Source organism: Silurus aristotelis, assembly GCF_946808225.1.
Source record: "Silurus aristotelis genome assembly, chromosome: 6".
In the NCBI taxonomy this organism is placed as follows: domain Eukaryota; kingdom Metazoa; phylum Chordata; class Actinopteri; order Siluriformes; family Siluridae; genus Silurus; species Silurus aristotelis.
This window is the reverse complement of record NC_139579.1, coordinates 31,458,472-31,478,816: the sequence shown is the minus strand read 5'-3', so window position 1 is coordinate 31,478,816 and position 20,345 is coordinate 31,458,472. Positions and strand designations below refer to the sequence as shown.

Below are 20,345 nucleotides of genomic sequence, written 5' to 3'. Positions count from 1 at the left end.
AAATACATAACATTTGCCTAGAAAATAACATCCAGAGCATCCTGTGGTTAAATAATTGTGCAAAAAGAATTCAGCAGACTTGGCAGGAAAAGATTTGTTTACACACCATTTTTGATGATAAACAGGCTGTCAACAGTTAAAGAATGACATTTTAAAGACAGCAGATACATGGATTTTCGGCAAGCAGGTGTGAGGGTGTGTTTGTTCTCAGAGAAATGTTGTTGTACACATTTCTGAAGGCAGTTCTAGCAGGTTTAGAGCTTTAAGACCTCTTGAAGCAGCCTTCTGTAGGGCGAGGGCTTTGGGTTTCCTCCAAAAGACGAATCAAATTCAGATGTAATGGGGCAGATGAGTCATCGAGCTTCTCCAAGATGTGGGTTGTCTTTAGTTACACTGTGTTTCAAAGTAATTTGGCTGCCGGGAAAAAATTTGTAGCTTCTGGGACTCATTCGGCGTCTGACGAACGCAAAAGGATGAACAGATGAGCTTGGAGTTTGTGTTTACTTTGCCATCAGGGCTTAGAGTTTTTCTTCAGTGCTCTTTTTCTTCGAAGGAAATATGCTTTCTATGTTTATCACTCCTAAATGAACTTCACATCCAGACCCTTTGTTTCTTTTTCTTTTTTAACAACATTTTTATAAACTTTTAGGATTCTGTTTTTGAGATTCATGCACTTTTTTAAAATACTTTATAGTGCTCCACGTACAACGGCGTTTTAGTGCCATGGTAAAAAAATATATTAATAATAATAATTGAAATCAAAGATTATAATAAAGTCAAAGCAAAATGAGAATAAAGTCAAAATATTTTGAAAATAAAGTCGCAGCGATGCCAGAATAAAGTCGGAGCAATACAAGAATATATTCGTAGAAGTGCGACAATAAAATCGTAGAAATACGAAAATAAAGTTGTACAAATATAAAAATTAAATCGTAGAAGCACAAAAATAAAGTTGTATAAACATGAAAACAAAGTCGTAGAAGTACGAAAATGAAAGTCGTAGCAAGACGAGAATAAAAATGAAATAAACTTTCTTTCTTCTCCCATTAGGGGGCGCCACAGCGGATCCTCCGCATGTTTGATTTGGCACATGTTTTTACGCTGGATTCCCTTCCTAACGCAACCCTCCCTATTTATCCCCTCCCTATTTATCCGGGCTTGGGACCGGCACTAAAAGTGGCTGGGGTTGGTTCCCTGACCGGGGATCGAACCCGGGCCGCATCGATGAGAGCGCCGCATCCTAACCACTAGACCACCAGGGAACTTAAAGATGAAATATTTTGAAAAAAACAGAATTAAGAGAAACATTTTGCTGTTTTCTTTGTTTTTTTGAAGCATCAGCACTGAGTTGGAATCAGTCAACGGACACTGCAGTGTTTCTGTAGAAAACTTAATTTAATCAGAAGAAAAAAAATCAGACAGATTACGGAAATTGCGTCTTGTGTACAGTCTGAAATGGCGACCAGTGCACGACTACAAGGATTTCATGACATGGTTACATCTGAGGAGACACCGTTGTATATTAAGAGACTGAAGAACACCGGCGTCTCCGACATCGCCAGAAGTTCAGCGGGGGTCCCGACGCATTGTGGCCTACGGACTCATATGATATGCTTGAAAATTTGACTTTATTCTCCAAATTTTTTTTTTTCTTATAATCGTAATTTTTTTTAACATGCCACTAAAACGCCGTCATACTCCATGAACACAATTACAATTATGAATCGAACCAACATTCAGTACCTCTAAATTCTAGATAAAGTTTTGGTGCTTTTTCTTTGTTTTCCCAGGCGCATTTTAATATCAGATTTCTGAGCAGCTTCGGAAAAACATCAGAGAGGAGAAAAGTACGGAAAACTGATCAGGAGAGACGCGATCGCTGCAGCGCCATCGCCTGCTCCCGTTCGCTTTAAGGTGAGAGACGATCATCTTTCAGTATTTACACCCTTTTCGGAGTCAAGAATAAAAGACTGGCAGCTCGGGGTTTAACGAGAAGGGCCTTGGCTGCTGTTTTTTTATTCACAGCCCAAACGGCTTTTAAACATGTTTCTGAGAAGTAAAAAAAAAAAAAAAAAAAAAAAAAAAAAAAAAGATTGGACATGTAGCTGCATGTTATAATTGTTCATAGCAGAGCTACACCCATTTCTCAGCTCATCTGCTTGGTAGTGTTCAGTAGAGCAGTGTTATGAGGAACAAAGCATCAGCAAAGTGAAATTCTCCAATTGCACAAGTTCTTATCTCACTTTCTGAGATAAATCTACTTAAATTTAAACCAGTTCCCGTCCTCAGTCTCACTACTGGATCGTAAAACCCATAATTGGTCACCATCAAGGTGCCGGTTGATTATGTCTCAAGTTTGCCTCAAGTTTGTCTCAGGTTCCTTTCCAGTTCCTCCCCAGTTCAAGTGTCAAGAGTCCTTACTGTGACATTGAGACTGTATATGATGGCACTTTATCTACCATCTGTTTGTCATCCATCAGTAAGTTTGGGTTCTTGACGTTGTGGATAGAAGTTGCACGAGTCACCTGCCTGGAGCCCTTCAGCTTACGGATGCCCTCGTTGCATCTCTTGCACAACAGGTAGAGGATCTCGAAAAGCGAAAGCAGGATGCACACGACACTCGTGACCACCATGAAGAGCGTAAAGATCCTTTTCTCGGTGGGCCTCGAGATAAAACAGTCCACCATGTTGGGGCACGGCGTCTCCGAACACTTTACCATCGTCGGAAAGTCGTAGCCCTCGTACAAATAATACACCAGGTAGACAAAGGAAGCATCCACACCCATCTTGAAGACCAGCGAGAGCACGTAGGTCCACCAGAGTCCGCCGCGCTTCTTGCCTGTGTTCTGGTAAAGGCGGTCGCAGGTTTCGCCGAACTTGGCGCGGTGTTTGCGTTCACGTTCCTCACGGTACGCCACGTGCAGGACCACCAGTAGCGACGGGCACGTCACAAAGATCAGCTGCAGCGCCCACAAGCGAACATGCGAGATGGGGAAGAAATGATCGTAGCACACGTTGTGGCACCCCGGCTGGGCCGTGTTACACGTGAAATCCTTCTGCTCGTCACCCCAGACCTTCTCCGCAGCCACGACAAACACCATGATGCGAAACAAGAAGACCACGGACAGCCAGATGCGCCCGAACGCAGTCGAGTATTTGTTGACCCCGCTTAGGAGACCCTGGAGGAATGCCCAGTTCATGGTGCTGAGTCGGAGCTCCTCAGAGAGAACGCTGGGTGAAGGAGCGGATCTTCAGAAAACACAAAAGCCTGAGAACCTGCAAATGGTAAAGAGAATGGAGAAAGGTTGGGAAAGGAACTAGACATTGAAAGAGTACAGAGCATATGGTACACTTTTACACCAATAAAACGGTTCTGGAACAGGTTCTTAAACATGTTGTCCAAGGTTTCTGGCTAAGAAAATTGTTCAAAGTAGAAGATTTCACTGAGCTTGAAATTTGGCACAAATCTGAATATGACTTTTTTCAAATAAATGAATTCTATACAAGTCACATGAAAAAATGATATCACCAACAATTTTCCATTTCTTGAACCTGCTAGATGGAGTCACTAGATGTAAAGCAGAAGCTTCCAGGATTCCCAGGGGACGATTATCTTCTTGAAGAGGAGAAAGCATTGAAAGAAATGGAAATCGGTCGAGTGGATCTTCCCACTTCGTCCAGGTCTGCCTCTGGATAGTGTTCTCTTCGACCGGAGGTCACTTTGTGCAGCTTGGGATGGTTTCTCATCAACGCCTTGGGTGGTTTCATGAAATTCCGGAGTAAGAACGGGAGCTTTGAGGATGGATTGGACTGTAGTTAATGTCAACAGTCTCCTACACTGACTCAGGACTACTTTTCGCTTCTGATTATCATCACTGCCCCCCGCAACATCGTATATCTGCTATAAATGGACATTCAGTGCAACCCAGATGAGGATGAAGTTCCCTCTTGAGTCTGGTTCCTCTCAAGGTTTCTTCCTTATACCATTTCAGGGAGTTTTTCCTTCACCACAGTCGCCACCGGCTCGCTCATCAGGGACAAACTTACTTATAAAGAACATCTTCACTTTTAATCACCACATTATCTGTGTGAAGCTGCTTTGAGACAATGTTCATTGTTAAAAGCGCTACACAAATAAAAATGAATTGAATTGAAATCTATTCAATTCTCCTATAAAAAAAAAAAAAAAAGAATGTGATTTTTACTTTGTTCAGCATCCACGTTCCACACTCAGGCAACTCAATCTATACTCATGACAACCATTAAAATAAGACAATCACACTGTATGAGGAAATGAATATATGAGCATGTGACCACAGACATGATTCGAAAAAATAAATTAAAACAAAGAAATTTGAGTGACATGAATTTACACAATGAGTGATTTGGCTTGGGACAATAAAATGAATGCTATGCGTTATGAAATCCCTTCATATGATTACAACAGTACGTTTCTCAAACCAGCGGAGCAGCAGCAAGTTCTTCAGCAAAACCGCTGTTCTGATGATCTGTTCACTGTTCTGATGTTCTGAACCCTCCAGCACCATGTTAATAAAAAAAGAGCTGAAAATATACGACTCTACCCAGTTCACTTTTACATTGAGACTTGAAGCATCCAGATAAAGTATGAAGGAAAAAAAGAGGAATACAGAGAGTTGTAATAAAAATCATAGAAAAATGTCTGGGTTCATTTGCTAGTAATACAGTTAAAGTGAATTTAAAGTAAAACAAAAAATAATCATACACATGAAATTGGTATAATTATTGCACGTGATTGTATTTTTATTTTGTATTTAGTGCACGTGCGTTGCATATTTATTGCACAAGTTGTTGCACAAGTAACAATGACTATAATTATTGTTGTTGCACTGAAATTATAGTACATTATTGTCTAAGTTATTAGCAGTACAAAAGTGTAACATGAAAAACTATAACAATAACTACATCATCTATAGTCGTGGATACACACACACACACACACACACACACACACACACACACACACACACACACACACACACACATATATATATATATATATATATACACATAGTATAATGCATGTGCAGTTTTTCTGTTCTCCATGTTATTTATTAACACATCCTATTTATTAACATGTTTCATTAAAGAGCTGAACAAAAGAAAATACTCACAAGTCACAGCAGAAAACTTTAAAGCCTCTTAGAAAGGCACTCTTAGCACTTCGAGCTCAGATCAACTTCAACAACAAGTCATTTCTGAACCTCTGGATCAGTCGCACAGCAGGCATGAGGAGCCAATGAGGACTTCACAAAGGAACCGACTCTCTGTTTCCAGGAGTCGATTCCGTACAGAAAGGAATAAAAAAGGTTTAGAGAGCAAGCGAAAATTAGGTACAGATGTTCCAAACCTGGACCTGAAGTTCTTGAAGTGTCAAGAGTAGCATATTAGACTGAAAAACTAATATATAGCGTGTAAAAGTGACTTAATCGAGTCCGTCAATAACAGACTCGATAAAAATAGTACATTTGTACGACACCGGTTTAACACTGATCTGAGATCAGAGGAATGGAGCTCTCGTTATGTTATCGCGAGAGTTCGAAGAAATAAAATCTGATCTCGGATCAGCTTGCTCGTGCAAACCAATCACCAAAGTGCACGCGCGACACCTGGCGCGCGATTTAAGAAAGCGTCAATATTTATATATTTTTTTCCAGTTCAGGCGAGAATTGAATTAATGAGTTTATTATTGTAATTATTTCATTAAAATAACCATAAATACAAACCAAAGTCATTTATAGAGACTAAAGTACAAAAAAAATAAAAACAATTATAGTATTTTTCTGCATCAGTGGAAAAAATAATGCATAGTTTTGACAATTTTACAATAATTTCTGTTTGTAATTAATATAATAATATAAATATTTATATCATTAAGGTTTGACGTTTACACGTACCATTTATAAAGATTTTCATTTACACCTAATTACACACTGCCCTATTAAAAAACAAAAAAAACAAAACAAAACCCTGGATGTAATATAGCTAGTAGGTAAGAGCTCCATTGGATCATTACTGTACTGTTGAACATGTTTCATTTGACTACAAGGTATTTATTACGTAACCATATCAGAAGACTCTTTGTGGAGAGTCAAATGAAGTGTTGTACAGGCTGGTGGGGGCAGTCGTATGATCCGAGGATGCTTTAGGTGTTGGTACGGTGCAGCTTTAACAATTCTGTGTGCCAAAATCTGCTCACCTTAATATATTAATTTCCATAATTAAAACATTTCTTCCCTGATGGCATGAGAATATTCCATAACACCACCACCAGGAAAGAGTGGAGAAGAGCATGACACATCCTTTTCACACACAGATGGGCCACCACACGTTCTGGACTTGAACCCTATTTATAATTATTGGAATATGTGGGACAGTGGTCCGAATATCACCAATATTACATAATCTGCAACTCTAGACGGATATAGATGTTGCACCAATGTGTAGGTATGGAAACTGGAAATCGCTAAGAAATTAACATGCTTTGGTAGCGTTTCCCAGACTGCAGGAGATCGAATGTGTGTGAGATTAGCCTCAATGTTGATGGCTTTGCAGTTTCTTCTGTAATAATCCACAATGGAGGCAAGAGAGGGGTCTTGCAATACAAAACAGTACGATTCCTAAACCAGGCGAGCGATGCACCTGCTCAGAATGCTCTCAACGGTCCTTCTGTAGAACGTCGTGAAGACGTTTGGTTGAGAGCTGGGCCTTCCTTAGCTTTTCCAAGAAGTAGAGATGCTGCTGGACTTTCCTTATGTATCTGGCGAGGTCAGAATCTCAACCAGGTGAACACCAAGGATTTTTATTCTCCACGATCTCCATTAAGGAGCCATTGATGTCCAGAGTGGATCGATCACTACGTGTCCTCCTGAAGTCAACCCCTTATTTGTATCCACAGAGGTCGTCGGCTTTGCAGCACACTTTTTTTTTTTGGACAATAAATATTTGGTGTACATCAATCCACAATTTTCTTGCATTTAAAATTGTCATATATTGTAAAACTGAGTTATAAATATATAAAATATATATACAGTACAGACCAAAAGTTTGGACACACCTGCTCATTCAAAGAGTTTTCTTTATTTTCATGACTATGAAAATTGTAGATTCACACTAAAGGCATCAAAACTATGAATTAACACATGTGGAATTATATATGGAATTATATACATAACAAAAAAGTGTGAAACAACTGAAAAATGTCATATTGTAGGTTCTTCAAAGTAGCCACCTTTTGCTTTGATTACTGCTTTGCACACTCTTGGCATTCTCTTGATGAGCTTCAAGAGGTAGTCACCTGAAATGGTCTTCCAACAGTCTTGAAGGAGTTCCTCGAGAGATGCTTGGCACTTGTTGGCCCTTTTGCCTTCACTCTTTTGGTCTGTACTGTATATGTATATAAAGTGTGCTATTTAATGACACTGTAAATCTAGATCTGTGCCACATTGAGTCAGTTTAAGCATTTTAGCGAACATCAAATAAACCTGGAAACAGGAGCTCTGAGAACAAAAAGGAATTTATTTCATTTCAACTGTACAACAGTCGTTGATATATATACTGCGTGTATTGAAAAAGGTTGACAACCCCCCCCCCACTTGAAGCAACCAACGTTTCTGAGCACGAGGCTCTGACTTATTATTATTCACCGAATTGAGCAACATTCACGTCGTCGTCCTCGACTCTGAAACCGTCATTAGAGAAAACGGACACGATTCAACAACACTGCAGGGCTGATGGAAAATAACAAAAAAATAAAAGAAGTGAGGAGTGGTTCAGGGAGAAAAACTGATGTTAAGGCTAAATGAAATGGACAGAAGGTGAAGAGTCCGGGGATCGGAGACCGGGTCAGGGATCAGTCCGTACCGCAACGTTACAGCGTTTAACAATGCGGTGAAACACAGTCACGGTTTCAGAAGATTTTGTGGTTGAAGTTTGTATTTAAATCCAATTTAGATTCAATTGACTTAAGAGCTGATTTCCTACCAGCCTGTTTAGTCTCATACTTGATTAAACTTGATTTACGAACATACAAATCAAGCAAAAGTAACACTAACCTTTCCCACAACAAACAAAAAATAAAAAGCAACAAAAGCTCCGTCTTTTACGGCTGCATCTGATGAAGTACTTTCGTGTCCGATGCGCATTTTATGCTGTAAACGTGATACATGGGGAACAACTTTCTCCCAAGTTCACCATCAGGTCATGATAGATCGATTTTTTGCGTAACTTGGAAACAGAAACTCACAGAAAGTCAAAAGAAGGATTTCGGCAAAAATGGAGGACAAAGTGAATTTTTGCCAATTACAGAAATGTAATCTCAAAAAAGTGAGATTTTGAATGATGGTTTGAAAAAGGAAGCAATACACCTGCAAAGCCTGGACTGTAGATCCCAAAAGGTGAGATACACTGGTACCACATCACCAAAAAAAAAAAAAAAAAAAAAAAAAAGGAAAACTAAAAGGACAAGCAGTCTGGGGTCAAGAGAAGATAAAAAAAAAAAAAAAAAGGGTTAGAGACGAACGTTCATGCCGTGTTTACATCTGTCGCTGCCCTGGGACTCGACCACTTTCAGTCCATGACACGTAGGAACTCTATAAAACAGGCTTTTGTAAATTAATTTTTTTTTTTTTTTTTTTTTTTTTTTTTTTTTACAATAAAATGAAAACAGGGAAAAAAATAAAACAAACGTATAATATATAAATTTCTCAAGCTAATTATTTTGTTTCATTCCTCTTCGCTCTCAGGGTCTAAGTCCGAATCGCCATTTGCTTTGGATTCGTCCTTCTCATCCTCCTCGCTCTCGTCCTCCTCATCTGCGTTTTTATCTTTGTCCTCAGTTACGTCCATCCCTTCCTCCTTGTCCTCCTCGTCCTCCTCCTCCCAGCTCTGTTACAGAAAAACAGGAAGCGTGTTACCGGCTGCAGCAAGCAGATGTTTATAAACAAGACGTTGAGTGATTACATCTGTTAAAACAACAACAACTGAACAACTATGGATGCAACTTCAAGCTCCGCCCACTTCATTATTTCATCACATTAAAAAAAACAAAAAGACAAGACCCCACCACACATACCCACATCAATTTGATATTTTTTATCAATTTTATTAAATTTATTACACCATAAATAGCAATTTTCTCTATAACGCACTCGAACTGACATTTCTGATTCAAATTAAATTTTAACAAACATTAGTAAAGTTTCCTGGATAAACAAATGTCCATTACAAAAATGTGTTATGAGTTTAAAATGAGAAAAAAAATATTCACATGTAGTGTAAAAATTAGGAGGTTGACCGATTAATCGGTTCTGCGGATTAATCGGCATCGTAGCTGATTGTTGGCGGCCTCTAGAGGCGGATCACTGATAGCACATGCTGTTTTTTTCACGCAAGACGGCTTGCTGCACGGAGAGCGCTATATTATATTTACTATTTATACCTTCTTAATGATATGTATTTATATTTATTTCATTTAACATTTACAGTTTATTTTATTGTAATTCAGTAATATTTCAGTTTTTTTATTATCTTTATGCAGTATCCATTTTATTAATTATGGGTTGATTAATTGGTTAAGCTACTGGTTGACCTCTAATAATAAAATTTTAAAACAAGCCAACAAGTAAAATTTCATAACGTGCTAATCGATGTCCACCAAAACTATTATTAGCGCACTCAAGAATTATTTGCAAAGTTCATCCCAGACAATTACTCTCATTTACTGTACAAGAAGGGTGCCAATAGTTATAAAAAGACACTGTGTACACGTACATCAAAGCAACACGTGGGATTTAAATTGCATGAAAACCCTTGAATTAACGTCCAAAAAAGTAACAAAACTCACATCAGAGTCGTCGTCGCCGGGCCTTCCTTCATCTCCAGAACCTTCCTCTTCATCTGAGGACTCTGCAAAACACAAGTGTGAATTAGTTTGGTCGGTTTCCAAAAAAACAATACCTCAAAAAGAGCCTGAATTAGTGTTAGATGATGTTTCAATCACAATGAAGCACGAGACTTACCTTCCTCATACACCAGTTTGGCTTGGCGATCCAGGTTGGTTGCTTTGTGAGAACTGTTGTTTGTCGCCACCTAGTGGAAAAACAACGTTACTTCGTTCCTGTGCTGGCTCTGTGACTAATCCCATCCTAACAACACACAACACATACCTGAGTCATTAACAGGTACAGCTTGCCATGGAGTCTGGTCAGCTGTTGGTACAACTTCACCCGACTCTCGATCATGTAGTACAGCGCCCCCAACTGAGACACCAGATCCGGGATCTGAGACGCAGGAAAATAAAAATAAGCCGATTTTTGGCAAAAAAACAAAGCACACGAGACGAACACGGGCGTATTTGCACAAGTTTACCGATGACAAGTACGACGTGTGCTGCGTCAACACGGCCTTCAGCCACTGTATGATGAGAATCGCTCTGTAAAATAAGTCGTATCAGTTAATATTTCCGTGATCAGGTAAACCATAACGGTAACAGACAACGAATTCGATGCCATTCTGTTTAATTCTGGCCTCTGATTGGCCAGAAAGCTTGACTCCTTTATGGAAGGAGCCTCCAGTGTCAATGAAATCAGATAAACCTTTTTTTTTTTTTTTTTTACAAATGTGGCACCAGGATCCAACGACTCAGATGTTCGACTACTATCGAGCGTATGGGATCGGTTATAAGGGTTTATTGATCACATGTTTTATTAGACGTACTTTGAAAGCCGTTGTAAGAAATTATTGACATCGCGTTTCATTATTTAAAACTTTTGAACAGGAAGTAAAAAAGCTGAATCATATGGAGTTTATCAAAAAGAACAATCAGAGTTATTCAGATTAATGAGAGCTTTACACTTACGCGTAGGGATGTCCTTGGAGTCTCCTTGACAGCTACAAAAAAAACCCAAAAATGTTATTAACGAAAGAAAAATCCAAATGAATAGAATAAATAAAAAAATAAGGCCAGGGGTCAGACTCACCTCCTCGACGAGAGGCAGGACAACCGGAGGAGGCAGCCGAGCCACCGTGTTCTTAATCAAGACTTCCTTCTTAGTTTGAAAGAGTTTCTGAGAATAAAGAAAGGAAAAATAAAATAATGAGCTGTCTCCATGACGGTCAGAGAACATGGATCTAAAGCAGACGTCAACTCACGTTGAGGATCTTCTCGTCTTTGCTCTCGAGGCCCTGAACAAGCAGAACGGCGTAGCTGTCCGTCTGGAGCGAAGCCAAAGCTCTTTTACCTTCACCTTTACCTCCTGATGTGCTCAGCTCGATCTGCTCCAAACGTTCCTCTATCGACATCTACAGGGGGACAAAATCCAGGGTCAATTTTGGGCCCCTGAACATGTTCCTTCAACCCTAAATGCACCCTGTATTGTATTTTTCTGACATAATAAATATTATGAATATTCATTAAATAATTAATATTCAATATATACAATTTTGTCCATGATTTTCAGTCTAATTTGACGCATTGATTGGATTCGGTTCAAAAGAGCAATTAATACACACACACACACACACACACACACACACACACACACACACACACACACACACACACACACACACACACACACACAAAATGTTATATAATTCATCACAATACGTGATACTGGGTTTTATACGTCATCCTTAATAATAAATTATTGCAAATCTATTTTCAAATAATGTTTAAAAAAACAAAACTTGACTCAAAATACTTAATGAATAAATTTTTTTTTAATTATATTATAACGTGTCAAAATTCATTCACGTCAATGCTGAATATGGTTCAAAAATAATTCCTGTCTCTTTCACGTACCTCCGTAGGAACGGCTTCTTTCTTCCTCTTCTCTGATTGGCTGGGAGTGGCTTTGATGGGCGCTTGATGCCCGGGAAGTCCCGGTATTAAAACTTTGCTCTTCTTTTCGTTCACGATGGGCGTCTTCACCTAGAACGTGTGTAAAAAAAAAAAAATTATATATAAAAAAAATTAATAAAAAAAAAAAAGCCACGTTCTTCACGACTAAATTCGAATCACCTTAAAAGTAGATACATTTTTTTACAATAAAGTACAAAGACGTGAACAGTTTAACCGAATGAACCTTTTCTGTCACTCAGAATTAAATAATTATTAAATAAAAGTATAAACAATTTACCTTTGTGACTGCGGCGTCGACAGAAATCGACAGCGTCGTGTGAACGTCTCGAATCAGACACACGTGTCTCTCTGAAGTGTTGATGGGCTGAACACACACACACACACACACACACACACACACACACACACACACACACACACACACACACACACACACACACACACACACACACACATCATCCAAAAAACAAAAATCATAAGAATTGTCTTTATATTGGTGCGACATCTCCAGCAAAATGCATGTGAATTTCTGAGCACAATCACTCACCATTTTCTCAATCACTGGTTGTAGGTGGCTGCCGTACGCCATCATGACGTTCTGTCTGTCTGAACACAGCGCTGCAGCCAGCAAGGAGACGGGCATCGGGGTGGCGCTTTCACCAGAGCTCGACACCTGAACCGAACACACTGGGGACAGGGGCTTTTTACACGGCCTGCCGAAAAAAACAACACAAACACAAATATTAAATGATTAAGTTTGATTGCAATTTTTGTTTTCTGCGGCTTGTGCACATTTTAATTCAAATTCTATAATGATTTTATCAATGAACATCGTCTCAAAGCAGCATTAAAAAAAATAATAAAAATAATAGAAAAACATTTTTTAAAACTCGTGTACGTATTTATGTTTACATGATAACGAAAAAAAAAACCTTAGACGGTGTCAAAAAGAGACATTTAGAGGAACCAGACTAAAGTGGATCATCCAAGAGTGCGATTATAAATCATTAAAAAAAATTAAAAAAAAGTAATACAAAAAAAAGGGTAACATTGACCAAAGAATTAAATAAAAAAAAAAAGAAAAAAAAAGAAAAAAAAAGGAAAGTTGTTTTTTTTATATTTTTCCTAAATAATTGGACATCTTTTCCAATAAGTTGATTTTTTTATTTCATTTTATCTTTTAGGGGCATTTTCTTTCCAGTTATAAAAAATTATTAACTTTTCACTTTTTTTTTTTATATAAAAGAAGTGTGCATGATCTTTTAAGTCAAATTCTTACATTTCATCTGTTTCAGCCAAACACATAAAATCCGTATAACTTTATAATATATTTCAATAGCTGAAAAACCTTGATATTTTTTAACTCTAAGTATATAAAAGTAAAACATCTTGAATTTTGTGATCGTTCTGAATGCTTATTTATAGACACGCACGTGTCTAATGCACGTGTGCTCTGGTGTGTTTTGTGATGTACTCAATGTCATAAAAAAAAAAAGGACGATCACGATATTATCGTAGGTGATATATCGTACAGCCTTACTGGAGATAGGAGTCATAAACCAAAAGTATTGGGACACCTGACTCTTCACTTTAACTATGACAGGCAAACCGGCATGAAGATGCTCCACGGAGACATGCTTTACATGGGTTGGAGCGTAGGATCTCCTGCTATAGCGCTCCAATGTGTGTGTGTGTGTGTGTGTGTGTCTCTCTCTCCTTCCACACCGAGGTATAATTTGTCTGTACAAACACCTGCTGTGGGTGAAACGCACTCATTCCACACTCACCCGTTGAGAAAGTGCTCGAAGAGATGTAGCTGTCCGTCTTTACACACCACTGCTAACCGCACCGCCTGGAAACAAAATATTTAAGAGCATTGAAAAGAGGGTTTGGTGAACAAAAAGACAGAGCGAATGTACAAGATCTCACCTCGTCTTTGCTGTTGGATGTTTGCAGGTCGATGTGTTGGGGTTCTTCTGTCAGCGTGAAGGATACAACAGAGTTCTTGTCTTTGCCATCAGACCGTACCTGCCTGTAAAAAAAAAAAAAAAAAACATGTAATCAGGTTTGACATCCCAGGCATCTCATTGGTCTGAACCTCGGCTGCAACAGGAAGCACAAAGAAAAAGGTGGAAAAGGTATACCACACGCATACCACACGCTGAGCAGTCGGTCGTGAGCCGCGCCAGACAGGAAGTAGAGTCCGTCGCTGTCCGGGGGTCGTGTCGTGGCGAAGCACAGGGTCGTTACTGTGGTGGAGTGACCTGTGAACTTCTGTACGAAGAAACGAAAAGTACCAAATGCAAAAATGAGAATAATTATAGCACTACAAAGCAGCTTGACATGGACATTCTGATCTCCAATGTGGTCCTCTAGCAATTAAGAGCCTGCGTGTCAACCAAAGGTTTGTGGACACCCCACCACAGGATTGGTATACACCTTTTGAACATCAAATTCAACATTATAATCACCGCCACTCTTCTAGGAAGCTCTAATAGATTTTCAGATTGTGCTTCTGGAGATTCTTCAGCCACCAGGGTGTTAATAAAGTCATTGGTGAAAAGTTTGGGGAGGAACGACACTGAAAAATTTGAGTGTCCAAATACTTTTGGTCACAATGTAGGGAAACCGGCTTACAGGAAGGAAGTGATCGTAATGTTTATTTCTACACACTGGTCATCTCAGAAGTCAATTAATTGACTAGCAGTAATGAAGAAAAGTCACTCACCCTGTACACCTCCTTGGTCTCCAGGTCCCACATTTTGATGGTCATCCCGGCAGAAAGCAGGAGTTTCCCATCGGGACTCACACACAGGCTCGTCACCGCTGCTCTGTCCGCTTTCCATTTACTGAATAGGAATAAAGACATCAGAATTCATTTATTTAGAAAAAAAGAAAAAAAAAACTACGGCCAAATCTGGTGATAATATATCAAGAGATCAAGTTAGTTATGGTGGCAGTGGAAGATCATGTCTGGTGCGTGGTATTTCTCATACCTCAGCAAACTGCAAGAATTAAATGTTGAATATATTACCAAATGACGTCACACATTTTCACTGGGTATCATAAGATTGTGATTTCTGTAAGACGGGTGTTTTCGCTGCCACTTTCAGCGGTGTAAAATCGTCCTCACGCTGCCACTTTAGGGGTGTAAAATCACCTTTTCAGCTGCACTTTCAGGGGTGTAATCTCGCCTTTTTCGGCTGCCGGTTTCAGGGGTGTAAAATCGCCTTCATGCCGCCGCTTTCAGGGGTGCAAAATCGCCCTTTCGGCTGCCACTTTCAAGGGGTGTAAAATCGCCCTTTCGGCTGCCACTTTCAAGGGGTGTAAAATCGCCCTTTCGGCTGCCACTTTCAAGGGGTGTAAAATCGCCCTTTCGGCTGCCACTTTCAGGGGTGTAAAATCGCCTTTTCGGCTGCCACTTTCAGGGGTGTAAAATCGCCTTTTCGGCTGCCACTTTCAGGGGTGTAAAATCGCCCTTTCAGCTGCCACTTTCAGGGGTGTAAAATCGCCTTTTCGGCTGCCACTTTCAGGGGTGTAAAATCGCCTTTTCGGCTGCCACTTTCAGGGGTGTAAAATCGCCCTTTCAGCTGCCACTTTCAGGGGTGTAAAATCGCCTTTTCGGCTGGCACTTTTAGGGGTGTAAAATCGCCCTTTCAGGGGTGTAAAATCGTCTTTTCGGCGCCACTTTGTAAAGTATTTGAGTAAATGTACTCCATTACTGTATTTAAGTAATATTTTGCCTACTTTCTGGTTTTATTAAGTAACAAAGATAAGCAACTTTTACATTTATGATTTAACAGATGTACTTTATACTCCACTCTTCTTCCTCCGAACTTACCACAAAGTTGGAGGCACACAATTGTATAGGACGCCACTGAATGCTGGTATACAAGTACCTCCATGTTACTATGGACATGGGAACCTGCGTATGTATTATAAATATATGTTCTCTCATTTAAACGTTTTTCTTCTGCAGTTCATCTCCAAATTCACTTGTGCCTCGAGGAATTGATCGAAATCACCGCATTTACGATACAAGTTCCACCACGTGTGAATATCCATTCGTCTGAACGCAATCTAACCGGGCGTTTAGCGCTCTGAACTCCCAGCCAATCGCGTTCACAACGACCACAAGTCTTCTTTGTCTGTAGAAGACACAGAAATGACCGCAGCATCGCTCCATCGCCGAGACGAAAGACGCCACTTGGGCATATAATCGCACTTTATTTTTTTTATAATGTATATTCTTTAAGTTCATCTACAATAACAACCTTCAAATTGAGGCCTTTATATTTGGACTTTTATATTAATAGACAGAACACAGGGTAACACCCACCAGCGTGTTTTCCCCGTCTTCAGGTCCCACTCTGCGATGTGTGTGTCGTCTGAGCCGCTGTACAGAACGGATTCTTTGGGGTGCCACTGGATGCTGTTCACACTTCCACTATGCCCTCCATCCTGAAATGCAGACAACGAAAGAAAGCATGGAGAAATCAGGTCACTATAAGAGTTAAGATTAGAAAATGTTAAGACATAATACAGAAATGAACTCGAGTTGTACCAGAGTGCAGTGGAGATCTCCCTTCACCGTGCTGTAGATGAGGACAGTGCCCGCTGCTGTACCCAGAGCCAACAGATCCGACTGCTGAGCTGATCCTGGACCCGCCTCAGACTTCCTCTTCTTCCTCTGAGGCCCCTCCTTTTAATACACACACACACACACAGTCATGTTACACAACTACACAATAATCTATCGTACTTTTAAAACAACCTATAAAATATTTCTAGAGTACGAATAGACTCTTGTAGCCAAACGCTCCATATGTTCACTCAGACACCTGATCTCACACTGTCTGAATGGTGTTTTAGGGGTTTTTTTCTCTCAACATCTTGCTGGTTCCTGGTAATAGAGACACGGTCAGTGGAGGGAAACCTCATGAGGCTTTGCATAAGACGGAAAAAAAAAACGAATGATTTGTAAGATGATTGATGGAGTTGAGGATAATTATACACGTGGTTCTCAACACAAGGTCTGTGATGAAGATCGCTGGATGATCTTTGGAGGGGATTATGAAACAAGGATCATACCATTTTGGTTATATGGGGGTGCATAAGATATAATTCACATAGAACTACGGGTTTTCTCCCAATGAATACACAAACCATGATATTGTTGTACAAAAAAAAATTTAAAAGAAGGAAGCTCCTAATAAATATCTTTACGTGCATAAATAAATACAAAAATCCCTGTAACGGATTTAAACGTTACTTCCCACAGTCTCTGACCGACACTGGAGCATCTCAGGAGCAGGGATTCAAATACAATAAGTAGATTAATTTTCGATCAGTTTTGGTGCATAGACGTTTTGCAGACACGTGAATCCTGTGGTGGTGTGGCCTTTAAGGGTTTTTTTTTTAGGTTCACTGATTCTAAATTTTATTTTTTTTTAATTTTCTGATGTTCTGTACATCATGAATTCAGAATGTTATGAGTAATCGTTTTATTCGCATCGCCTTTTGTTTCAGCTTTAAAAAGACTGCCAGGTTCGTCTATTACTTGTGTTTTGGTTGCTTGATTGGAAAGATGTGTAAACCCCTCATATATATACACACACACACACACACACACACACACACACACACACACACACATATATGCACAAAAAAAAAATCACATGACTACAAAAGGGATTAATCTTAACTCTTTTCTTTCTGCCAAACATTATGTACAGCGCCGATTAATCGATTATTCGATTTCTAAAGTAAAGAATAAACAAAAAAAATGAACGTGTGATTGCACGTTGGTATTAATTGATTGCTTTGGAAATAATTATATATTTTTTGGGGGGCTTTATTCAATATTTATAGACTGATTAGAAAACTAATGTATTATTCGGTAAAGAATAAAGTGAACATATTCGATTAGAAGGAAATGATTAATATATATATATATATATATATATATATTTCCCAAATCATTCAGGAAACTAATCCAATAAGATGCTGGACCCAAACCTGATCAATCACACAGCTTTAAACTGGTGTGAATGTAAGAAATACAAATAAAAGCATGAGAAAAGGTTTATATATAAATGTATATATATATAAATCCAGGCCATGTCGAGGAGGTGAACATGTGCGCAGGAACACATGTGCGTTTCACTACGTGGTGCACAAAGCTAACATGCTAACACACGCCTGAAAATGTTCACAAACAACTTAGTTTAAGTATTTAATAACGTCCAAATGCGCTTTAGGGTCATTTATTATTGTCTTGTAGACACACGGAGGGATGAAACACCGTCGTTAATGTTGTACGAACGCATCAGATTGCAGCTAATGTGTGAAAATAAAAAAAGTTAGCATGGTGGTGCGCGTTTCAAGCAGGCCGGATTCGGCGCAACGTCCCAAACGGAAAGCTAGGGCCCTAGGTAGGGCGCACGAGACGACGTAAAGGAGGGGCAGAAGTGCGCGTCGGTTAAGGGTGCGAGAGCGCAATTAGGGATACGGCCCGTGTACCTTGGTCGCTCGGCATGGTCCCCAGGAGATGCACGTACAAGTGGCGCTGAGGTGCGCGGATGGCACGTACTCGCGGTGGAGCGCCCGCGAGTCGGCGTCCCAGACACGCAGGCGACCGTCCTGCGCGCACACGGCCAGGTAGTTCCGCGAAGCCGGCGAGAAGGCGCACGGCAGCGTCGGCGCCGAGGAAGGAGCGCAGGCTCCGGCAGCCGCCATTTCTCTCTCTGCTGCTGGATGGCTTTAGCCCGAGTGCGTGAGACTGCGTCGCGCACGCGGGAGAGGGGGGAGGGAAGAAAAAAAACCGACGCATAGCGCGTGGAGGGGGAGGGGCTAGTGGGAGGAGTTAAGGGAACGAGCGGAGGGCAACACGTGCTTTTGGCGAGCGTAGCACAGCGCGCATGCGCAAGAAGCGAACGCGGAAGTAGACATCCAGGAAATAAAACAATGTTTTTTTTTTATATTTATGTTTTTTATATCCTCAATGTTCTGATTAAAGTTATTTTTTAAATAAATTTTAGTCTTTGTTGTTGTTCCTCAAGATTGGGTCTATAATTGTTAATCGTTAAGAGGGCGTTGTGTGTTCACGAAGCTCCACCCCCTCTTTGATCTACGGTGGCCTGTTGAGAGAAGGCGTGTCCAAACTCAGCATCTTTATTTGTTTATTCATAAATTTATATATATATATATATATATATATATATATATATAAAAAAAAACAGGTTCTTAAGATTTTGTATTTGTCACAATCAAAGTTATATGCAGGATACAACTATTAATTAAATAATTAATAAATAATAATAATTAAAAAAAGAAGAAAAAATATTGCACATTTTAATACTTTAAATCAAAACCTTATTAATGTAAACAGTCTGAAACAAATGTTTTACTAAATCACTTCACCAGTGATGAAACTGTAATGAATGAACATTCAGTGTTAAGGTTTGTTTTTGAGTCTGGTTCCTCTCCAGGTTTCTTTTCTCAATCTCAGGGAGTTTTTTCTGTGGGATTTGAAGCCAAAAACTTGACCACTGACCTTCTCAAGATGGGACAAATAAATGTGATGGTTTCTATTTTTCTATTGTTTTATGTGTCATTAAACTAGAATTAATAAACATGCATTCATTATGCAGATTTTCTTTGAGAGAGAATCCTAAAACTTTATTTAGAGAAGTTGAATTTATTGCACTCTTTCTCTTCTTTTTCACAAAAAAGAGAGAAAAACCCAATTTAATTATAAACCTGAATTTTATTAAGATCACAGATTTTGGACTGGATTTTTTTTTTCACTTTTAATGTTTGTTGGTTAAATCACAAAAACCCGCAACATTAACAGAGACGTGCAAACTTTATTTCCAACCGCATCACTTCATTATTCACTGCTGCTTTTCTTTTGTTGTAGAATAATTTACGGTCCATGTGTTCTTTTTTTTCTTGATTTTTTATTTTATTTTTTAATTTAATCTGTTAAAAATCTGTAAAATATTTTATATAAAGCTGATATATATATATATAATGCATTATGTATACTGTAGAAAACAAACTGTGGAAATGTAGCTTCGTACTTATAATGAAAACAAAGCTGATGTATAAATAATGACTTGATAAATAATTATTATTTTCCTCAAATATATATATATTTTTTAAAATAAGAAGTAAATTGATTGGCACTGATTTATTGTGAAATAAAAAAAAGGGAAAAAAAGAAATGTATTTAAATTAAATAAAATGAATAATAATGTTTCTAATATTTTATATGTCCTTTATATCCCCATTAGCATATACATTTTCAAGTGAATTCCTTCTGAAATAAATGAACAAATTAATAATTAAAAAAAAAGTGCGTGAGAAAGAACTTAATGGCTTAAACGCTGTAAAAAGCACCCTGCTTTTGGCGCCGCCTTGTGGCTATCTCTTTTTACTG

General features: G+C 39.0%; 2 protein-coding genes across 2 annotated transcripts; both read right to left on the bottom strand.

The window, feature by feature from the left end:
* Positions 1-1,376: 1,376 nt before the first annotated feature.
* On the bottom strand, positions 1,377-5,302 carry gjb10 (gap junction protein beta 10). Its single transcript, XM_083544931.1, has 2 exons — positions 5,154-5,302; positions 1,377-3,276 (listed from the first exon to the last, which is right to left on the bottom strand). The coding sequence occupies exon 2, from the start codon at positions 3,198-3,200 to the stop codon at positions 2,418-2,420; it is 783 nt and encodes a 260-aa protein (XP_083401057.1). The 5' UTR covers positions 3,201-3,276; positions 5,154-5,302; the 3' UTR covers positions 1,377-2,417.
* Positions 5,303-7,537: 2,235 nt separating this feature from the next.
* Positions 7,538-18,732, bottom strand: wdr43 (WD repeat domain 43). The gene is made up of 18 exons (XM_083544193.1): positions 18,425-18,732; positions 16,467-16,604; positions 16,242-16,363; positions 14,631-14,751; positions 14,058-14,176; positions 13,832-13,934; positions 13,690-13,754; positions 12,450-12,615; positions 12,180-12,266; positions 11,843-11,971; positions 11,191-11,340; positions 11,019-11,105; positions 10,898-10,929; positions 10,408-10,471; positions 10,206-10,319; positions 10,059-10,128; positions 9,884-9,945; positions 7,538-8,925 (listed from the first exon to the last, which is right to left on the bottom strand). The coding sequence occupies exons 1-18, from the start codon at positions 18,638-18,640 to the stop codon at positions 8,764-8,766; spliced, it is 2,007 nt and encodes a 668-aa protein (XP_083400319.1). The 5' UTR covers positions 18,641-18,732; the 3' UTR covers positions 7,538-8,763.
* Positions 18,733-20,345: the final 1,613 nt, after the last annotated feature.